Raw genomic sequence first — 18,124 nt, forward strand, 5'->3', positions numbered from 1 at the left:
CAGTCCATTCCTGCCATCCTTGAGGGTGAGACCTCAGATATTTTGCAGAGTTTGCTCACAGGAAATGGTCCGGCTCAAAAAAGCAGGGGAATGTCTAGTAGCAGCTTCTTACCCTGAAAACACATCTGCAGCTAATTGGCGTGGCACATTTTTAAAAGCACCAAAGCAGGGCTTAGGAGCTTTACCCATCCCCAAACAAGTGTAAACTTATAAGCATTAAATCACTTTAAAAATTCCCTCTGGGAATTAAAAGTCACTTTTGTGACTCATAACATGAGGCTGCTGTTTCTGAACTTTTTTAATGGCAACTCCAGGATAAGGGAGAGCAGAGGGAGACAAGCCTTTCCTTGCATGGGAGGGTTCTTGTCCACTGTGAGGAGTTCCCTCACCAGGAGATGATTCTGCCCTGACCAGCTGATCCTGGGGATCCAATGGCTCCTGGAAACAGCCCCAGCCCAGCAGGAGACAGCTGTAGATGGCAGGCAGCTAATCTGAAGCAGTCCTGGTGATTTCTTTTAACCAAAGGACTTGGACTTTACCCTGTTAATGCCTTTTCCATAATGAATGACATGTAAGTGATCTGTCATAGCAGGTAGGGTAGTATGTGTGCCAGCACTGGCATTTGCCAACAAAGAGAGCTTCTTTGGGAATTTCTAAATGACCTCACAAATGTATGTCCTTACTTACTGTGCCTGCTTGCCCACAAACACTAACACAGCACTAATTAACTCCTTGGAAGTTCTCTCCTATCCTAGCCCTCAGTTCCCACTTTCTCCAGCCCTGCTATTTCTTCTTTGATAGATTTTATTGTGCTCAGGGAAATCCCAACTTTGCAGCCACCATGTGTCCCAAAAGTCAAACGCATTTGATGACTTCAATAGTTTTTGAAGTGATCTTTCCTTTGCCTTACAGGTTTTCCCCCTCAATAACCCCAGAACCCTTTTCAAAAATATACAAGCTGACACAGTTGGTGGATGTCAGGAAAACTGTCAGTTACTGAACGGACAGAAATCAGCCTTTTGGGAGATGCAATACATTATTCATCATCCTCCTAAGATCATCTAGAGGTCAGGTTATTTTGGCCTCAAGGTGGCTAAGATATGTGCTCACTTTGTGGGCTGGCCACGCTCCCTGTACCTGGAAGCCTGTGGTGTTACACAAGGCGCTTGCATCAGAAACCTGAAAAGCAGAGAGGGCTTCATAGCAGAGATCTACAGATCTCTGCTGGCAGGATCAGATAGCTCTTCACTGGCTTTTGGAGACACCCTCAGGTCTGAGAGAGTCAGCACTTCAGGCTTTGCACAAAGGTAAAAGCTTTGCTGTTTTGCCAGTGGGGAACTAGAGTTTTAGCAGTTTTTCACGTCATTTTGGGATCTGTACAATCAGAGAATAAAAGTTCAAAATTTCATCCTAAAAGACAAATTTATGCTTTTGGTTCAGAGCAGCTACCTGCCCAGGCCAGCATGGCAGGGTGCCCAAGGACAATCAAGGCAGTGGAGATGCTGCCTCAGCCCTTAGCTCCTGCTTTCAGGCACCCTGAGATGCCCAGTTTCCTAGTAGTGTTCTGGAAGTTTTGTTTTGACAGTCATGGAGCCAATCATCCCCATGTCATGCCTTTGGTCAATATTCAAAGCATCTTTGGGAGCTGTTTAATATTATGGGAAGTTTAAAACATTTCTCTCTTGAAAACAAAATATAATTAGCCAGTTAGGTGAAAGCTTTTAGGGTGCTGTATATAGCTACATCAAGGAAAGATGTAAAATCAGTTTAAAAAATAGAGTTTTTTCATGTCTGGGATTTAAAAGAAAATGAGTCAAAAGTGATCAAGTGATCCAGCATTACCAAGTAGAAATACTATTTGCATCCAGGAAATACAAAGAATTCCCTCATACCTCCAGAAAAGACACAGTATTCCCCAACAGCTCTGATATTGCCTTTGTTTTCATTGTTTAAATAGCCAGATCAGAAAGGCTTGAACTGGACCAGATTCTCATACCCAAATTTGTGCCTCTCATTCAACTCTGCAATATACATGCAATTGAAAGAATTAACAAGTACCAGCAGAAATGGAAACACTTCAGAGTACTAACTAGTAGTAGTTCTGAGGAACTCAATATAGTTCTTCTTATAACTTCAATTGTTTGAAAATAAACTGTAACACCATGGAGTATTTATTGGTCAAACTGCAAAAGTTCTTCAATTTTAATTGCAGTTATTGATTTTGACTGTACTGGGTTGTCCCACAAAAAAAGCCTTTGGGCTGTGTTTTCCAGGCTGCACAATGCTCGCCAAGGTGCTGAGCGTGGTGGCTTCTGCAGCTACTCTCACTCTGCACAGAGACCTTCACTTGCTGCTTTTATCATACTTGGAAGCTGCTTTGTACATCCATCAGCTTCATCCAGGTCTGTGTTTGATCTGCCGATCGAGGTTCGACATGAGATCTGCCAACAAAACAAAACAAAACAAACAAACAAAACCAAAAAAACACCCAAACAAGCAAACCAACAAACAAAAAACCAAAAAAACCAAAACCCAAGGCAGAAAGGAGAATCTGGGGAAGGACCAGATGGTCAGACTCAATTCAGTGCCTGTGAAAATTACGAAGCAAGTCCTGAGGGATTCTATGTCCACCTCACAAAGGACAGGAGAGTGACTATGATAGGAAAAAGTGTGCCTGACCAGCCTGCCTGCCCTGCTGATGGAGTATGGGCCATGATCTGGGATGAGGAGGGCAGTGGATGCCTCTTTCCTTGGCTTTAGCAAGGTTTCCACCATCGTTTCCCATAGCATCCTTGTAGCCAAACTAAGGTGACATGGGCTGCATAGATGGACTAGAAGGCAGGTGAAAAACTGTCTGGATGCTTAGGTTCTGGAGGGAGTGGTCACAGATTCAGAGTGCATCAGGCAGTCCATAAGTGAGTTTTGGGGTCAATACTGAGGCTATAATTGGTTTACACCAATGTCACACACAACCTGCACGCTGAAGGATAACACCTCCCCGACAAGCCGAGAGACAATGTCAAAACAGGAGGAGGTCAATACTCTGGAGAGCAGGGCTGCAGTTCAGGACCTGGATAAGATGGAGAAACGGGGCAATGGGGACCTCATGAAGTTCAGCACAGGCAGATGGAAAGTCCCACACCTCTTCTAGAATAACTCCCTGCATTAGTGGGGACCTACTGGGGACCTGGGCAGCAGCTCTGCAGAAAAGGACCTGAGGGTCCCTGTGAGCAATGACCTGAACATGAGACAGCAGAGTGAAGGCTAATTCCAGACTGGGTTTGCTCAGCAAGTGCATAACTAGCAAGTGAAGGCAAGTGATCCTTTCCTTGTTTTCAGCAGCAGTGAAATTGTACCCGTGCTGCTGTATCCCATTGGGCTTCCCAGTGCAAGAGAGTTATAAATATGATGAAGGAAGTGCTGGAGAGAGCACTAAGATGGTTGGAAGACTGTGGTGTGATTTGTAAAGAAAAGCTAAGAGAACTGGGTTAATTTAGCCTGAGAAGGCTGGGAGGACAAGAGGCAGCAGTCAGGAATTGCAGCAAGGAAAATCCCACCTGGATGAAAGGAAAAGCCTTTGTTGTGATGGGTAGGTCAGACACAGGAACAGGAGAGGCTGGGGAACCTCCACCCCTGAAGATTTTCAAAACCACCCTGGTAGCGTTTTTTTGTGCCTGCTACCAATGCAACAGTCACTCTCATGGGGGCTACAAGAAATAAACATTTTTACCTGACTTATTTTCAAATTCCTACCAGACGAGTGACAAAAAATACCATTTACTCAGTGAAGACTTCAATGTCTTTTAGGAGCAGAGATGCTGTGACGGGCCCATGGGCACTGTAAGGGCAGGAAGGTGAGTGCCTGGGGCTGCAGCAACACTCAGTCTCATCACCTTGGTATGGGACTCCATGGAATGATTGAAAAAGCTGCTATGGCCACAGTTTAGTTGGAATTTGGCCTGGAGTGAAGTCAACAAGAAAGAAAAAAAGCCTCTAACATCAAAGCTTTCCTTTTAGGGTCAATTTACACCCTCAAATTGCCTGTTGTCTGAGTCAATCTAACAGCTCAGTGCTGAACAGGGAAGGTTTACTTACCTCCAAGGACCCCCGACCTCCTCGTGCTCCAGCTCCCCATCCCATCACCTCCTCTGCTGGAGCACTCATCAGACCCTGCTGTCAGCTGCCTGGGGTGTCCACTGATGAGCAGCAAAATGCAGGAGCTGGAAGGAAGGAGCAGGACTTGCCCCTTTCTGATGTGTTGAACTGTTAGATTGGCTCAGCCACCTCCTGTCACCTCCTGCCAAAGGGCTGGGTGGGAGGAAGAAGGACCTGATGGAGCTGTCTGTCTTCAAAAGAAAATGCTACTGCTGGAAATGCACAAGAACAAATTTCTCTAACCTAGTGCTGGCAAGGTCACTTGAACAGGTTCATTGTGGAAGAGGTTCCCTGGGATGTAGTGGCAGCAGATAGAGCAGTGGTCCTCTCAGAGTGCCACTGGCAGTGGCAGGACAGACACTGGCTGCTCTGCTTGGTCTCTGCACACGGGATTGCAGGGTGCATTTACCACTAATGGAGGGGAGGTCACTGACTCTGTCCCCTTAAGTGCCCACAAGACCAAAACAATTCCCAGGTGGATGCTTTTTCTTCATCTACCCAAGGCCAAGGAAGCAGGCTATCTAATATTGCCTGGCATAGGGTCTGGTGAGAGAAGATTACTGACTAACCACTAATTTTTACATAAAAGAAGCTAGCAACATGCGTGGGTCAGATTGTCCTTCTGCTTTGTGCATCACAACCTAGAAGACTGTTCCCTACCACTGCTGCAAATCAATCAGTCAAAAGTTGCCTAGCTTTGTCTCCAAATAACTTACCTTTGATTATTTCTAGTTCCACTGTATAGTCCACCATGGGTTGAGGCCATGGGACAAAAGCCAGGAGTCCTACAGTGTGACTGCTCTCTTAATTCCTTGGGTGTCTTCCCTGCTGATACATAGCAGAGATTGGCAACTAATCTATATATAGTACAGCACTGCAGCCGAGACACAATGCCTGCATTCAGCATGCATACATGATGATGTCAGCAATGGCTCTTTAATTGCATCATGGGAAGTGAAGGGAGAAAAGAACTGGAAGAAAAAAAAAATAAGAAAGGGGGCCCCTGGCCCCTCCACTTTACATAATTTCCTTCACCGCCAGATGGGAACGCATGGGAATGCTGGCCCTGCATCTCAGGAGCTCCCTCCCCAAAGCCTGGCATTGCCACATCTGTTTCCCTGATTTCCTACTCTTCTGATCTTCCTCACCTGCCCTGCACCCCACCACCTTGGGCGAGCTTCCTGAGATGCTGCTACCGCCATTTGATTTGGCTTCCTGAGGCTCGCTCCCTCCTTCCTTATTTTTACTTCTCCAGCTTGCAGTAGCATCCAAAGGCCTGTAGTTGTGAAACACACTGGAAGGGAAGGGTCTGCATGCAGAGACCACAAGAGCCCCCTGGCTGCTTTTATTTAAATAAAGGAGCATCTGTACTGCAAGGCAGTGGTTCACAAAAGGGGCTCTCAGGCTCAGCACAGCTCCACTGCTCTGCAGCTAGCAGAGAACAGAAGATATACAAGCTCCTCTTCCCAGCAGACATCCATCACCGTAAATGCACGTGGGTTTTATTTGAAAGGAGAGACAGCACCCTCCCTGCTTTAGTACAGCAAAAAAGGGAAAGGATCCTCAGAGTGACAGCGTTCCCCTCTCTAAGACCTAAAGTGTCAGCCAAATCAACAGCTTTAAAACTTCCCTGTAGAATTCCTGCTCCTGCAAACATGACCTGTGGTATCCTCCATTTTAAGAAAGCTTCCCTTTGTCTTATCCCCCAGCCTATTTATAGCTGCTGTGGTGGAGGTACTCTGGGAAGGCTTTACACCAGCAGGCACAGGGCTCTTCCGTGCTCAGTGAGGAGGCACATGCAAAGGGACATTTAATAGCCTCCAAGAAACCTGTGGCTCCTTGGGGCTCATTTTCTGGGAGAAGACTCTCACCCAAAGGGATTTAGCTGCCTTTTTTTCCAGTGGCATGCAAGGGGGCTTTGGGCTGCGACATGACTCACTAGCTCTTTTTGTAGGTCCACTTTTACAAAGGACTGTAGGGATGCCATTGGGGTCTCACGTAGGAGAGGAGGCAGCTGCCTTCTCCCACTGCCAGAGAGAGCTGGCCAGGCCAAGAACTTCTTCCTTCTAGGCTCCCTGGTGGAGCAGTGAGGAGGGAAAAGGCCTCTTAACAGGTCACTTCTTGTTCCCAGAGTCTTTGCAGAGAAGCGAAGATAGGAGACTCCAGCCAAGACAGGAGACTCCAACCTCTTGCATGTCTGTACACAAAAGCCTCAACCTGTAACCTGAGCCTGGAGGAATAGCATGCTGCAAGGTAGCAGAAGCTTCCTCTGAGTCCACCTTACAGCTTTCCCTACAGGAAACACAGTTATAACCACAATAAATACTCACATGAACCAGAAAGTTTGATTAGCACTCTGCCTGGCTGCTTGCTTGTTCATTCACTCTCGTAAAGGAGCACATTACCTTTGTATGTACTGTTCCTGACCGGTGTTGGTTTTAACATATAAAACCCTAAACACTTCAGGTCCAAATTAGTTCCAAGCATGTTTCCTGATAAGGACAATGCAGAAACAGCACTGCTTTTCCCTCTCAGCATTCAATTTATACCTTTGGAACTGATCTGTCTTGATCAGAGCAGCTGCAGGAGAGATCGGCACCTGATTGTGGGTCAGGATTAGTGCTGTATGTTACATGAAATCATCTGAGGGATCCTGCCACTGGCTGAGGTTCACGGTTTGCCAGCACTCAGGGAATTACACTGCATGGCCCTGAGGGAGAAGCGATCTGTCCACACTCCCCAGGGAATAATGATGAGGAGGCAGAAGGGGAGAGGCAGCGCTTGGATGCAGGCAGTATTGAGAAGTAGAAAGATGTATGTGACCTTCGCAAGCATTCAAAGAGATGGGAGACACTATTGTCCCTCTGAACACACTGCACAAGCACTTCACCCTTCCCAGCACAAGGTCAGCCACAGCAGTGCTGCAGCCTGTTAGGAAACACTCACAGCTCCCAGTTTGGGGGCTGGTAATGAATAGCTGAGGGTGCCAGGCTTCCCAGCTTCCGCCGCCAGATCTGGAGGGGAACAGCTGCCTGCGCCCAGAGTTTACACAGCTGTGGGGAAGCATTAGCAGCTGACAAGCCACTCTCCCTTAAGCATCAGTGTGCACCACCTCTCGCTGCTAGGGACACTCCCCCAGCCAAGTAAAAAGATCTTGCAGATGTGAATAAGAGAGGTAAGAGAGGTAACGAGAACTTCTGAGATACAGCCGAGTTAACTGTGCAGAGAGGATAAATGCACAAGCAGTGTCAGGAAACAGGCGGCTAATAACAAAAGTTTTGCAGTTATTAGACCATAATGTTGGCACCTGCTTTCTACCTCGAGCTGCTCAGACCTCAGTCAGGGCTCCACTGAGGTAATTTCTTGACCTGCAGAGCCTATTTGCAAGGTATGTTTATTTTGCCAAGCTTTTCCTGAAAGGGAAAAGTGATCTGATGGGACATTTTGTTGAAGGTGAGTTTGAGAATCTTCAAGGCTACTCCAGCATCAGTTTTCACTCCCAGTAGTGAAGTCACTTCTTGTGATTGAGACATGGATTTATACCATTCTTAATTGTACACATCACATTTGAAAGCTGTTTAGAACAGAATCAGAGTGAGAAGAACCAGACATTTGCATCTTCTGGCCTTGAGCCCATCCTTGGGGGGCAATAGTTGAGCTGTCATCATCAAAGATTAAAGCCAACACAGGTACTTAGCCTAACAAGAAATCTGATTGAACAGATGGTGAATAGGGAGAGATTTGAGAAGTCTGGAAGAGGAAACTGGCTTTAGAGATACAGTCATTGGGAGGTAAAAGTGCTAAAAGTCCTTGTGATGCTAAATCCCACTACATGGTTAGAAATAGATGCTTTTCAGTCAGAATTTCTGAAAAGATGAAAGAATGCACAGGGAAAAAAAGAAAAGAAATAAAGGTAATTAATTTAGTTTTGTCTCAGATGCATACTGTGCAGTAGGAAAGCTAGAGCAAAGCCTAAGCATAAAGGTGCTCTTGGAGACATTATAATAGAAGTGAAAAAACCCCAAACTTTCTATAGCGCATCAAAAAATAATATCTTTGCATCAGTTTCCTACAGAGCTTAATGCTGTAAACCAAGGCAGTAGGTGCTTGCTTATTTCTAGAAACAGAAGATTGATGCCTAAACCTGGTAGTGTCTCTAGGGTTAAAAGTAATGTCAGCTGCTTGAGTGCAAGATCCCTGCTTCCCAAAGACAGTCCTTGAAGACTGTACAGATGCAAAGATGCACACCAACAAATCTATAGATTTCTCTTGCACGTGTGCATAGAGGAGGCTCTCTCTGTTCTTTTCTGGATCCCATCACACCCCAACAAGCACATCTTTAAACTCAAGGTAACCCTGCTGTTGGGGAGATGGATGGGTGGAGGAGGGGGTGTCAAGAGCTTGAATTAATATGCTGAGCAAGCCAGTTTCCAATGATTTATACCATGGGGACAACACTTCTTTGCTCCCCAACCCTCTACCCTGATCAAGATCCAGCATACCCTACAGGAAGCTTGTACGAATGTGTCAGCAAGACATGCAGAAAGTTGAGCTTACTACTACTGTACTTACTAATGGATCCAATGACAGATATATGGTTGAGCAAGAGTCAGTGTGCAGGAGCAGGCATGGCAAATTTGGAATCTGAGGCAAATTTAGAAGTTTGTGCTTGCAAGAGGAAAAATGAGGGAAGGAGAAAAAAAACCAGCACAAATCAGAGCTAGAGTGGCTGAACTTAAGTGGCACAGTTGTCCATGGAGCACAGTTGTGGTGAAAACCTAAAAAAAGATGGATATTCCTCTGAGCATAATGAATAAGTCAATAACTGTGAGCTAAAGTCCAAGAACAAAACCTTCCTCTTTCATGTGTCTGGCACTATTTGATAAATGTGAAATCTCCGAAGACTACACCAGCATCAAGATTTTGCTAAAGACTTTCTTTGTGAGTAGACCTGTTGTAAGTGATGTTTTTGTACATTTATTTACTAGATGAATTCTTGAGCAGGAGAGGCAAAGATCCCAAGCAGGTTGTAATGCTGTGTCTTTTGTCTCTTTGTTAACAGATAAAAAAGGAAGGAGATTCTCAGGGGCAGCAGGACAGGGAGATTTTTAGATCTTGATAATCCTTAGGAAAGCCTGTGCAGAATTCGAAGTTATGAACCACTGTATTGGCTTTTTATGGCTGTGGTATAGCAATATTGGAGTTGGAAATGTTTTCTGGGTCCTTAGGTGCAAAACAGCAACAATGATAACAGGAGTTCAGATCCCTCTGTTTACCATTACCTGTTTACATTCAGGGACTTGCACCAGCTCCTCAGCTACTCCTGCTCACAAGACCTGCTGAGCTCTGAGCTCACAACACTGCCTTGGTGCTCAGCACAGCAGGACAAACCACATCAGGCTGCTGGACCACTTCACACAGGTGGCATAGGCGAGAGCTCTTTCTGTGAATGTTTGCCTCTAAAATTACAGTAAAATATCCCCAAACTCACAATTACTCTACCTGGTTCTATTTAACAAAGCTTTTAACCTCCAGACCCCTGGGTTTTCCAGCTGCATTGCTTTTGGCAGGAACACCATTCTGTTTGTCCTGTAATGCTGCTGGCAGAAGGCAGGAGGCTTTCCTTCAAAAAAACAGAGCTTCCAAGTGGAAAGCACATCCTGGTATTCTAAGCAGATGCCAGAGAATGACTCAGGTGCAGTCTTCTGCCCTAATGTCCTATTTTCCACTAAAATTTAAGGGAAAAAATAATTTAAAAAAAAATAATGCATCCTTTAGCTGCAGTGGCTGGGAAGTTAGTCAAGGACAGACAAAAGTTGCCAAATTTTTTCAACTAGGTAGAAGCTGGCCCAGATCTTCAGAGCTATTTAGATTTTTGTTACGTGTCTCTGAAGATCTGACCACTCATGCCTAGGTTTCAGCATTGTCAGAATGTTTTAATGGTTAATGTTTTAACACAGTTCTGACATGATCATGATACAATTATGATTTCAACACAGTTTAAAATATGGGCTTGCCTTTAGAACAGACCACATCATTTCAAATTCAGACCAGCAACAGTGTATGAATGGAGGACAAAAGAAAGATAAAAAAAGTGGGTTGAAAAAGACTGGAAAAAGGGGGATAAAATGCGAGAAACCTCAGCAGAATGACACAAAGGAGAACTAGCAGAATGCAGAGAAATGTCTCAGACGCTCACGTAAGCAGGGAGATTTAATTTATTTGGCACAGAGGGACAATAGCCCTGCTAACCAGGATAGCTATTGTTCTTTTGTTTTTAAAAAAAAAAAAAAAACAAAACAAAACAAAAAGGGAAAACACGAAGCACTAGCTTCCCAGGGAAAAATCATAAAAATAGGTTCTCATCCTGCTGTCCAACAAGGAATGAGAAGCCTCTGCACTTCACCTATCACCCCCATGCTGTTACTCACTCACAGTGTTTGTCAGCTTAGAAAACAAATGAAATATATTGAGGCCTCTCTCTGAGGAGAGCTGAGGGTGTTTTTTATAGCAGAATAACTTAATGGAATCAAAAAGCATTGAGTCAATGCATTAAGCAGAAAAATACATGGTACTATCTGCTGTGTAGTTGAGCGCACAAGTGCTCCAGCAACCAGAGTTTCAGAAGGATTGTAATACCGGTGTGTTCCCTTTAGCTTTATTTCAGCATTTTTCATAGTGAAGACAGAAAGCCACCCATAATCGGAGGAAGCCTCAAAATGTCGCATTCCTTCAGTGGTGGAAGTGGAGAGAGAAGAAAAGAAGGACTTTGATTCAGCAAGACAGAGGTGCTCCAATACGAGGGTGACAGCTGGAGAATAAGGACCCTCTGTTCAGGGACAGTGAATTGCTTATAGCCTTTTACAAGCTCAGGGAGGGTGTAAGATGTAAACGAGCTTCAGGAGCCTTGGCACAAACACAGTGGATCCTGTCAGCAAAAAGGACCTTCCACAGCACATCGTGAGCCGGTTAAGGACCATTTGAAGCATCCATGTGCAGAATTGCCCCCTTCAGCCAGTTTGCTGGAAAGCAAACAGCTGTCACTGAGGGAAGCAGGGGTGTCAGATATGCCTGGGGACACGCATCTGGGAATTTCTGCCCAATTAAAATATTTCTGAACACAAAAGATGACAGTTTCCATTGAGGGGGCTGGTGCAAAGCGTTATCTGGGAAACCCAAACAGATCAACCATGTGCTTGTTGTTCAGGCAGGGAATTCCTGCTCTTTACAACTGACTCGCCAGGGAAAGGACAAGCTCTGCAACATCATAACTCTCTGCAGCAACCACAGGACAAATAAACAGAGCTGAGGCAAGGCTCAATGATTTTTTAACCTCTGGGTAGTCAAAGCTGTGGTGGATTTCGCCTGCATGCTCAAATGTGAACATACGGATGTGTAATGTAAAGAACACAGCTCCAGAGCCAAATCCTTTAGTGATACATAAGGCAAGTTCTCAGCAGAATATACTACTGAGGGGCATAGTAAATATTCATGCTTGTTTACAACTTAATGCACCTGTCTTGCCCCATGGACTTCATCAACAATTCCCATTGCCTGGTCTTGCATAAGGGTGTTAGCACTCCCGAGTTTCTCAGTTCTCTGAAGGGCTTTTGGAGATCCCCACAGGCATAGCTTGAGCTGTGTTTAGTACCTGCCAGCAGAAGACAAAAGACATTTTTAAGTAGACAATTTAAGTTAGTGTTATTTGTGCATCTAAGGCCTAAATAGCATTAGTTGTTTGTACATCTAAGGCTAAACAAACGAGAAACATAACTAAATATATTTTAATAACCAGTTTTCCTGTTCTGTGGTGGTTCTGAGAATGTATTATCATTACTGAACAGTAATTAATTTTGAGTTTATTTTGGTTATTTACAGATGCTTCCTTTCACTAACATCTGTATTTTCCCATTTTTATCCCTTTTCCTTTTTGTCTTTCCAATCTTTAAGCCAGTTCCACGTTTTAAAATTTCTCAGATCTACAGTTTCCTTGTTAAGAGCGCAATGCCATGCATCCTCTCTTGCTCCCGCAAGCCCCGCAAACCAAGAGGGTGGCCACTCAGTCGTGCTGCAGAGCCTAAACTTTCCACCCACACGTTGCTGGTGGCGGGGCATTTCATTAAAACCAAAATAATTGTTGCGGATTTTTATTTAAGCGCGGTCTCACAGCATCGCAAATGGCATCCCCGCTGATTTTCGCTAACTCCATCGCGTCACTTTGAAGGAGAGGAAGCGCCGGCCCCTGCCCAGCAGCCACCTCCCCCCCCCCCCCCGAGCACGGCAGACCCGGCGGCAACCGCAAGAGCGCGGAGAGGAGCCCGTCACCCCTAGACTGGGCATCAGAAAACAATTTCTCGAGGGACTTAATGTTTAAAGCTGCATTAACGCCTCGGTGCTTTCAAAGAACGGCCCCGAAGCCCCCCGCTCTCCTCCCAAACCCAAAAAGGGCGCGAGGGTCTGGCGACCGCCCGAGCCGCGGCGCGTCAGACCCACGGTGGTAGGGGGGTCCCCGGCGCTGAAACCGGCGCTATCAAAAGATGTGGGGTGGGCGAAGGGGGCTGGATGCGGACGGATGGGGGCAGGTCGGGCCGGAGGAGGGCGAATGTTTCCTGCCCGCCGCCGCCGCCCCCCGGCCGCCCCCCGCAGCCGGGCGGAAGTCAGCCCGCGCCGTCGGAGCTTAAAAGGCTCCCGCACGCCGCGCCGCCCCAGTGCCGGCGGCCGCAGCGGGGCCGGAGCCAGCGCCGCCGCCAGCCCCGCGCCCCCCCCGGGGCCGCCCTCCGCACCCCGCCAGGCGGGGAAGGCGCCCGGCGCGATGGCTCTCCGCGGATCCCACGCCGCCCGGGACGGTGCTGCCGCATCAGTGAGTAATTCCTGCTAATTTACCCCCCGGGGCCGGTGGGCTCCGGCTCGGCAGATCGCGGGGGAGGCGGGCGTTTTGGTTTTCGCTGCTTTCCTCCCGCCGCCCCCCACGCCTCCTCTCGCCTCTTCTTCGCGTTTTATATTATTTTTGTTTTCTCAATAAAACACCACGCGAAGAGGCGAGATGACAAAGGAAATGTGATCCTAGGCGCTGCAGGGGCTCAGAGCGAGAGAGAACCGGAGAGGAGGAGGAGGGGGCGAGCGTAGCGCTCTCGGATAGCATTGCACAGCGGCTCCAATTTGTGCGAGCGAATATAATACACCCCCCATGAATAATTCAGGGCGGCCGGCGGGGACCTGCCGCTGCTCCTCTGCCCGGCCGCAGCAGCCTCTGCGAGCCGCGCCGAGCCCGCGGCACTGAGCGGCCGGCAGCAGCCGCCCGAGCCGCCGGGTACCGCGTGTGCCGGGGCTGCTGCGGGCTCGGCGCTGCCCTCCGCGGGAAGCCCCAAGTAAAGGAAGGCGTCCGGCGGGAGCCGGGACTCGGAGAGGCGAGAGAAGGGACTGCCCTTCTTGGCCGTCCTCGGAGCCCTTTTATTCTTCCCATCTCCTCCTCCGCGTCCCGCCAGCGTGAGTCTCTGCCGGTGGGGTGGGCACCAACGCCGCTCTCCATCCCCACCCCCCAGTCATGCGGTGGTGGAGCAGGCGTCGGCGGGGGAAGACTGGAGCCGGAGAAGTCTGCCTGGCCACTGTGTTTCAGTGCCTCTCTCTCTCCTAGAGCTGCTCTGGATTGCAAAAGTGGAGGGGGGAACTGAAACGAAATTTCCCCTTCCCCCCCGACAAGCACAGGTTTAAAGGAAAAGAGGAAAAAAACCAACGCCCCAAGAAGAAAGAGCGAAACTTGATTTAAGCCCCTGCTGCCCCCGCACCCGCCCGGCCGAGAGGGACTTGCACTGCCGCCCCGACCCGGTTCTGCGGCCGTGGGAACCGGAGCCAAGCACCGGCGGACAGAGTTCGGTCCCCGCTGGATGCGGCGGGGATCGGGCGGTCGGCGCCCATGCACTTTCTGTTGAGGAAGAGGACAAGTAACCAAACCACGTTGTCAAACTGCTGACCCGAGGGGGAGATGAGAAGACTGTGTGAGGTATTGACCGATCGGGGAATCAATACAATTTGTCTAATGCAACGGGGGATCGGGGGTTAAGTACATGAGAGGGAAGAGAGGATCCATTTACTAAGGGAGAACGGGACAGCTACACCTTGATACCAAAAATACTCCCCCCTCCCCGCAGCAGCGAGGTACGAGGAGAGGACCCAGCTCCCTGCAGACCGCCGGATCGATGACACCGTATTTGCAAAACCGGCCCATCGATCCCACTTGGCAAAACGACTGATCGATGCCAGCTTGCTTGTAAGCTGCTTGCAGAACTACCTTCTCCCCGCGCCTCTGCTTTTCCGCCCACGCTTTTCTTATTTTTTTTTCTTTTTTGAGGTAGGAGGGACACGTTTTTGCCCCCCATCGGGGAGTCAGGCCCATCTCAAATGGCTTCGTTTCCAGAGTCCGACTTCCAGATCTGCCCGCTGTGCAAGGAGATGTGCGGCTCGCCGGCTCCCCTCTCGTCCAACTCCTCCACCTCCTCGTCCTCCTCGCAGACCTCCAGTTCCTCCGGGGGCGGCGGCGGCTCCTCCTGCGGGGGCCCGCCGCGGCGGCTCCACGTCCTGCCCTGCCTGCACGCCTTCTGCCGCCAGTGCCTGGAGGCGCAGCGGCACCCCGGCGCGGGGGACGCGCTCAAGCTGCGCTGCCCCATCTGCGACCAGAAGGTGGTGATCTCGGAGCCCTCGGGCATGGACGCGCTGCCCTCCTCCAACTTCCTCCTCAGCAACCTGCTGGACGTCGTCGTCGTGGCGGCCGCCGCCGACGAGCAGAAGAACGGCCGCGCCGCCGGGGCCGGCCCCGCCGCGGGGTCGGGCGGGGGCGGCGGCGGCAACAACCGGCACCACGGCCGCCCGCCGCCGGGGCCGCCCCGCGCCGCCGGCTCCTCGCCCGCCGCCGCCGCCTCGGCCGCGCCCTCCTCGACGTCGTCGTCGTCCTCCTCCTCGGGCGGCGGCGGCGGCTCGGCGGCGCTCCTGCTGCGGCGGCCCCACAGCCGGCAGGGCGAGCCCCGCTGCAGCTCCTGCGACGAGGGCAACGCCGCCAGCTCCCGCTGCCTCGACTGCCAGGAGCACCTGTGCGACAACTGCGTGCGGGCGCACCAGCGCGTCCGCCTCACCAAGGACCACTTCATCGAGCGCTTCGCCGCCGGCCCCGCCGCCGCTGGCCCCGCCGCGCCGCTCGCCCTCAGCCCGCCCTACCCCGCCTCGCCATACAACATCCTCTCTGTCTTCCCCGACCGGGCCAGCTACTGCCAGCACCACGACGACGAGGTGAGCGCGGCGCGGGAGGGAGGGAAGGGGCGGCCGCGCTCCCGCCCCTGGCCGGCGCCAGAGGGCCCCGCCCGCATCGCTCGCGGCCGGGGGCGGCGGGGACCGGCCGCGGGGCCGCGGGGCAGCGCCGCTCCGGCCGCGGGCGATGCGGGCGGAGCCGCTGGCACACCGGGGAGGGCGTGCGGCGGGGCGGCGGCGGCCCGGGTGCGCCCCGCTGCCGCCGGGCGTTGCTCCGCGCCGCCGCCCGGGAGGAGGAGGAGGCGAGGCGGGGGACCCCTCCGCGAGGTGCGGGACCCCTCCGCGAGGTGCGGGACGTGCTGCCCTCGGAGGCCGCCGGCGGAGCCCCGGTCTGCCCGTGAAGGGTTTGCAGCGGGGGCAGTGGGCTGCTGCGGGCGCTGTGCTCCGCAGAAGCTCGTCGGGCGCGTACCGAGGGGTGGCGGGGCCGTGGAGATGCAGGAGAAAGGTTTGGGGCCCCCAGAGTCCCAATGCTAAGTTAAACTGGTTTGTAGCGTCTGTTTTGCACAGCCGTGTTCGGCGTGTGACTCACTGGACAAAGAAAAACGAATAAACAGGGAGGGAAGATAATTGTGCTGAGAAAAGGACACCCTTTTGATTAATTAATTCTAAATAAGTAAAAGGTAGTGAAAAAGTTAGCAGAGATACTCACGCTTGTATATGCCAGCTACATCTACTGCTTTTGGTCAATATCTTGTCTGCTTCTGTGGTGGCAAACATCTACTGATGCAAAAACAGAAACCTGCTTTATGTGGTGTTAATTTAAAACGCTTTGGCTTTGCAAATTTTGATTCTGGTGACCCTAAGTGTGGTATTGTAGATCTTAAAAGAGGCAGTGGCTTCTTCAAAATGTACTTGAAAGTGTCTTACGTTTCATTGGGCTAGTTTCTTACTGTGATAGTCTGAAACTTGATTTTTCGTTTGAAGCTGGAAAATAGCGATCTGCTGACTTTCCCCTTTTGCTTTGGAAGGGGGGGGGGGGGGGGCGGGGGTCAACGCGGGGATTTTGCTGGAATTTTCCAGTAACCGGTGTTGGAGGTAGTTTCCTCTCAGGGTGAAATTGGACAACACAACAAGGGGCTTCAGGGGAAAACCTGCCTGAGGACAGGGGTGGTACAAGAGTTTCCTGTGGGATGCTTGCTTAACTGATACACGAAGACATTTAGCCTAGGGAAATGTGGTGATGCTTTTTCTTCAGTTTTCAGGGACACTTTTTCTATCTCCTAATGTTGCTGTAGCTATGAAATAATTCTAGAAAGGTCTGGCATTTTGGGTTTCTTAAAGTTACTAGTGGCAGAGGACACACTGTATGAATTCTGTGGAAAAAGAAGGACCTTAAAATAATATTTGGGAGGCATTAAATGTGATTAAAGACCAATCAAGTCTTTTAACAAAAAAAGGCAACCCAGAAACATGGCAGCTGGGCTGCTTACAGCTTTTTGTGGTATCAGTATCTCCCTAAGATTGGGCTTCCTAATGCACTTGTGTAATACTGAATGCTAGACTGAAATAAGGCATGATGTTTTTAAGGCACTAGGAAAAAACATCTTTCTGCATTCATTTTGGAGTATAACTTTGGTCTTATGGTACAGGCTAGAAAGCTTCTAGGTTTTTGTGTTCTTAGTAGGATGAAAGTTCTTTTTGAACTGTGTGAAACGAAACAATTGAGGGCTTTTGGCCATAGCATAGAATATCCAGCTCCTAATGCAATGTAGTCTGAATCACTTAGCAAAAAAGTAGCTGGGATAGGAGCTCCAAGGTATTTTGTGGACTTAAAAGCTTAAATTGCAAAGAGGACAAAGGTATTCCAGCCTTGCTTAAAGTGTACGGCTTTTCTAGAAGTAACTTCTGAAAAAGCTTAATTTATTTTACATAATTTTACTCTCAACAGTGCCCTCTGAAAAGAGTACACCTCTTAAAGGATTGGGTTTGGGTGTTCCTGGGTCCTGTAGACCTAGAAATTGTTTTAAAACAAGTAAGTATTTTCAAGCATTCAGCTCCTGTTGAAAAAGGCTTTTATTCTGCAAATTAATGATCTACTACTGTTCTTGATTAGTTTTGGTGGCTCCTTAATGCAGGTGTGCCTGATCAGCATTTTTGCAAGTATTTATTATTCACTCCAGAGGAATTGTTTGGAGGAGAGTGACTGTTGGGAACAGTTTGTCCTGTAAATCTTTATCACTTGGCTAAAAATATGGGTGAGGTGTACAACTTTTTTTTTTTTCTGAGAAAGGGTGGCTGCAAAACTGGGGGTTATTGCTTGTTTAGGAATGCTATTTACAGCCTCATAAAAGGAACTATAATAGAAAGGCAGCCTTCCAGGAGAGTACTTAGTGCATCACTTAGGCGCTTTGTGGGGCTAATAGTGTAAAAACAAACCTAAAATGCAAGACAGGAATGGTAGCCTGAAACCTTAATATTAGTATGTGAGAAGAACTGGTGAACAGGATATTCCCTCAGATTAATTTATGCAGGTAAGGTTTGGGCATAGGCAGATCTCATCTGCAAGCTGCTGGAGAGTAATTCTCTTAAATTTCTTATATTCTCTTAAATTTCAGAGTTCTCCTTCCCCAGGATCTATCCTCCTTACCCTGTTAAAAGGACTTTGACCCCATCCCTGAGGGTTTTCTGCACAGAAGTTGCTGGTGCCCTTATTTTGTGCCTTCTTGCGTAG

General features: G+C 49.1%; 2 protein-coding genes across 2 annotated transcripts in view; both read left to right on the plus strand.

Moving 5' to 3' along the window:
* Nucleotides 1-18,124, plus strand: part of OSBPL10 (oxysterol binding protein like 10) — a 492,302-nt gene that overhangs the window by 63,160 nt on the left and 411,018 nt on the right. The gene's annotated exons all lie outside the window — the stretch shown is intronic.
* Nucleotides 14,538-18,124, plus strand: part of TRIM71 (tripartite motif containing 71) — a 53,527-nt gene continuing 49,940 nt past the window's right edge. Inside the window, exon 1 of the mRNA XM_021525912.3 lies at nt 14,538-15,435. Within this exon, the coding sequence (XP_021381587.1) occupies nt 14,554-15,435 (882 nt within the window). The 5' untranslated portion in view covers nt 14,538-14,553. The remainder of the gene's footprint in view (nt 15,436-18,124) is intronic.

This window comes from Lonchura striata, chromosome 1 (genome assembly GCF_046129695.1).
Source record: "Lonchura striata isolate bLonStr1 chromosome 1, bLonStr1.mat, whole genome shotgun sequence".
In the NCBI taxonomy this organism is placed as follows: domain Eukaryota; kingdom Metazoa; phylum Chordata; class Aves; order Passeriformes; family Estrildidae; genus Lonchura; species Lonchura striata.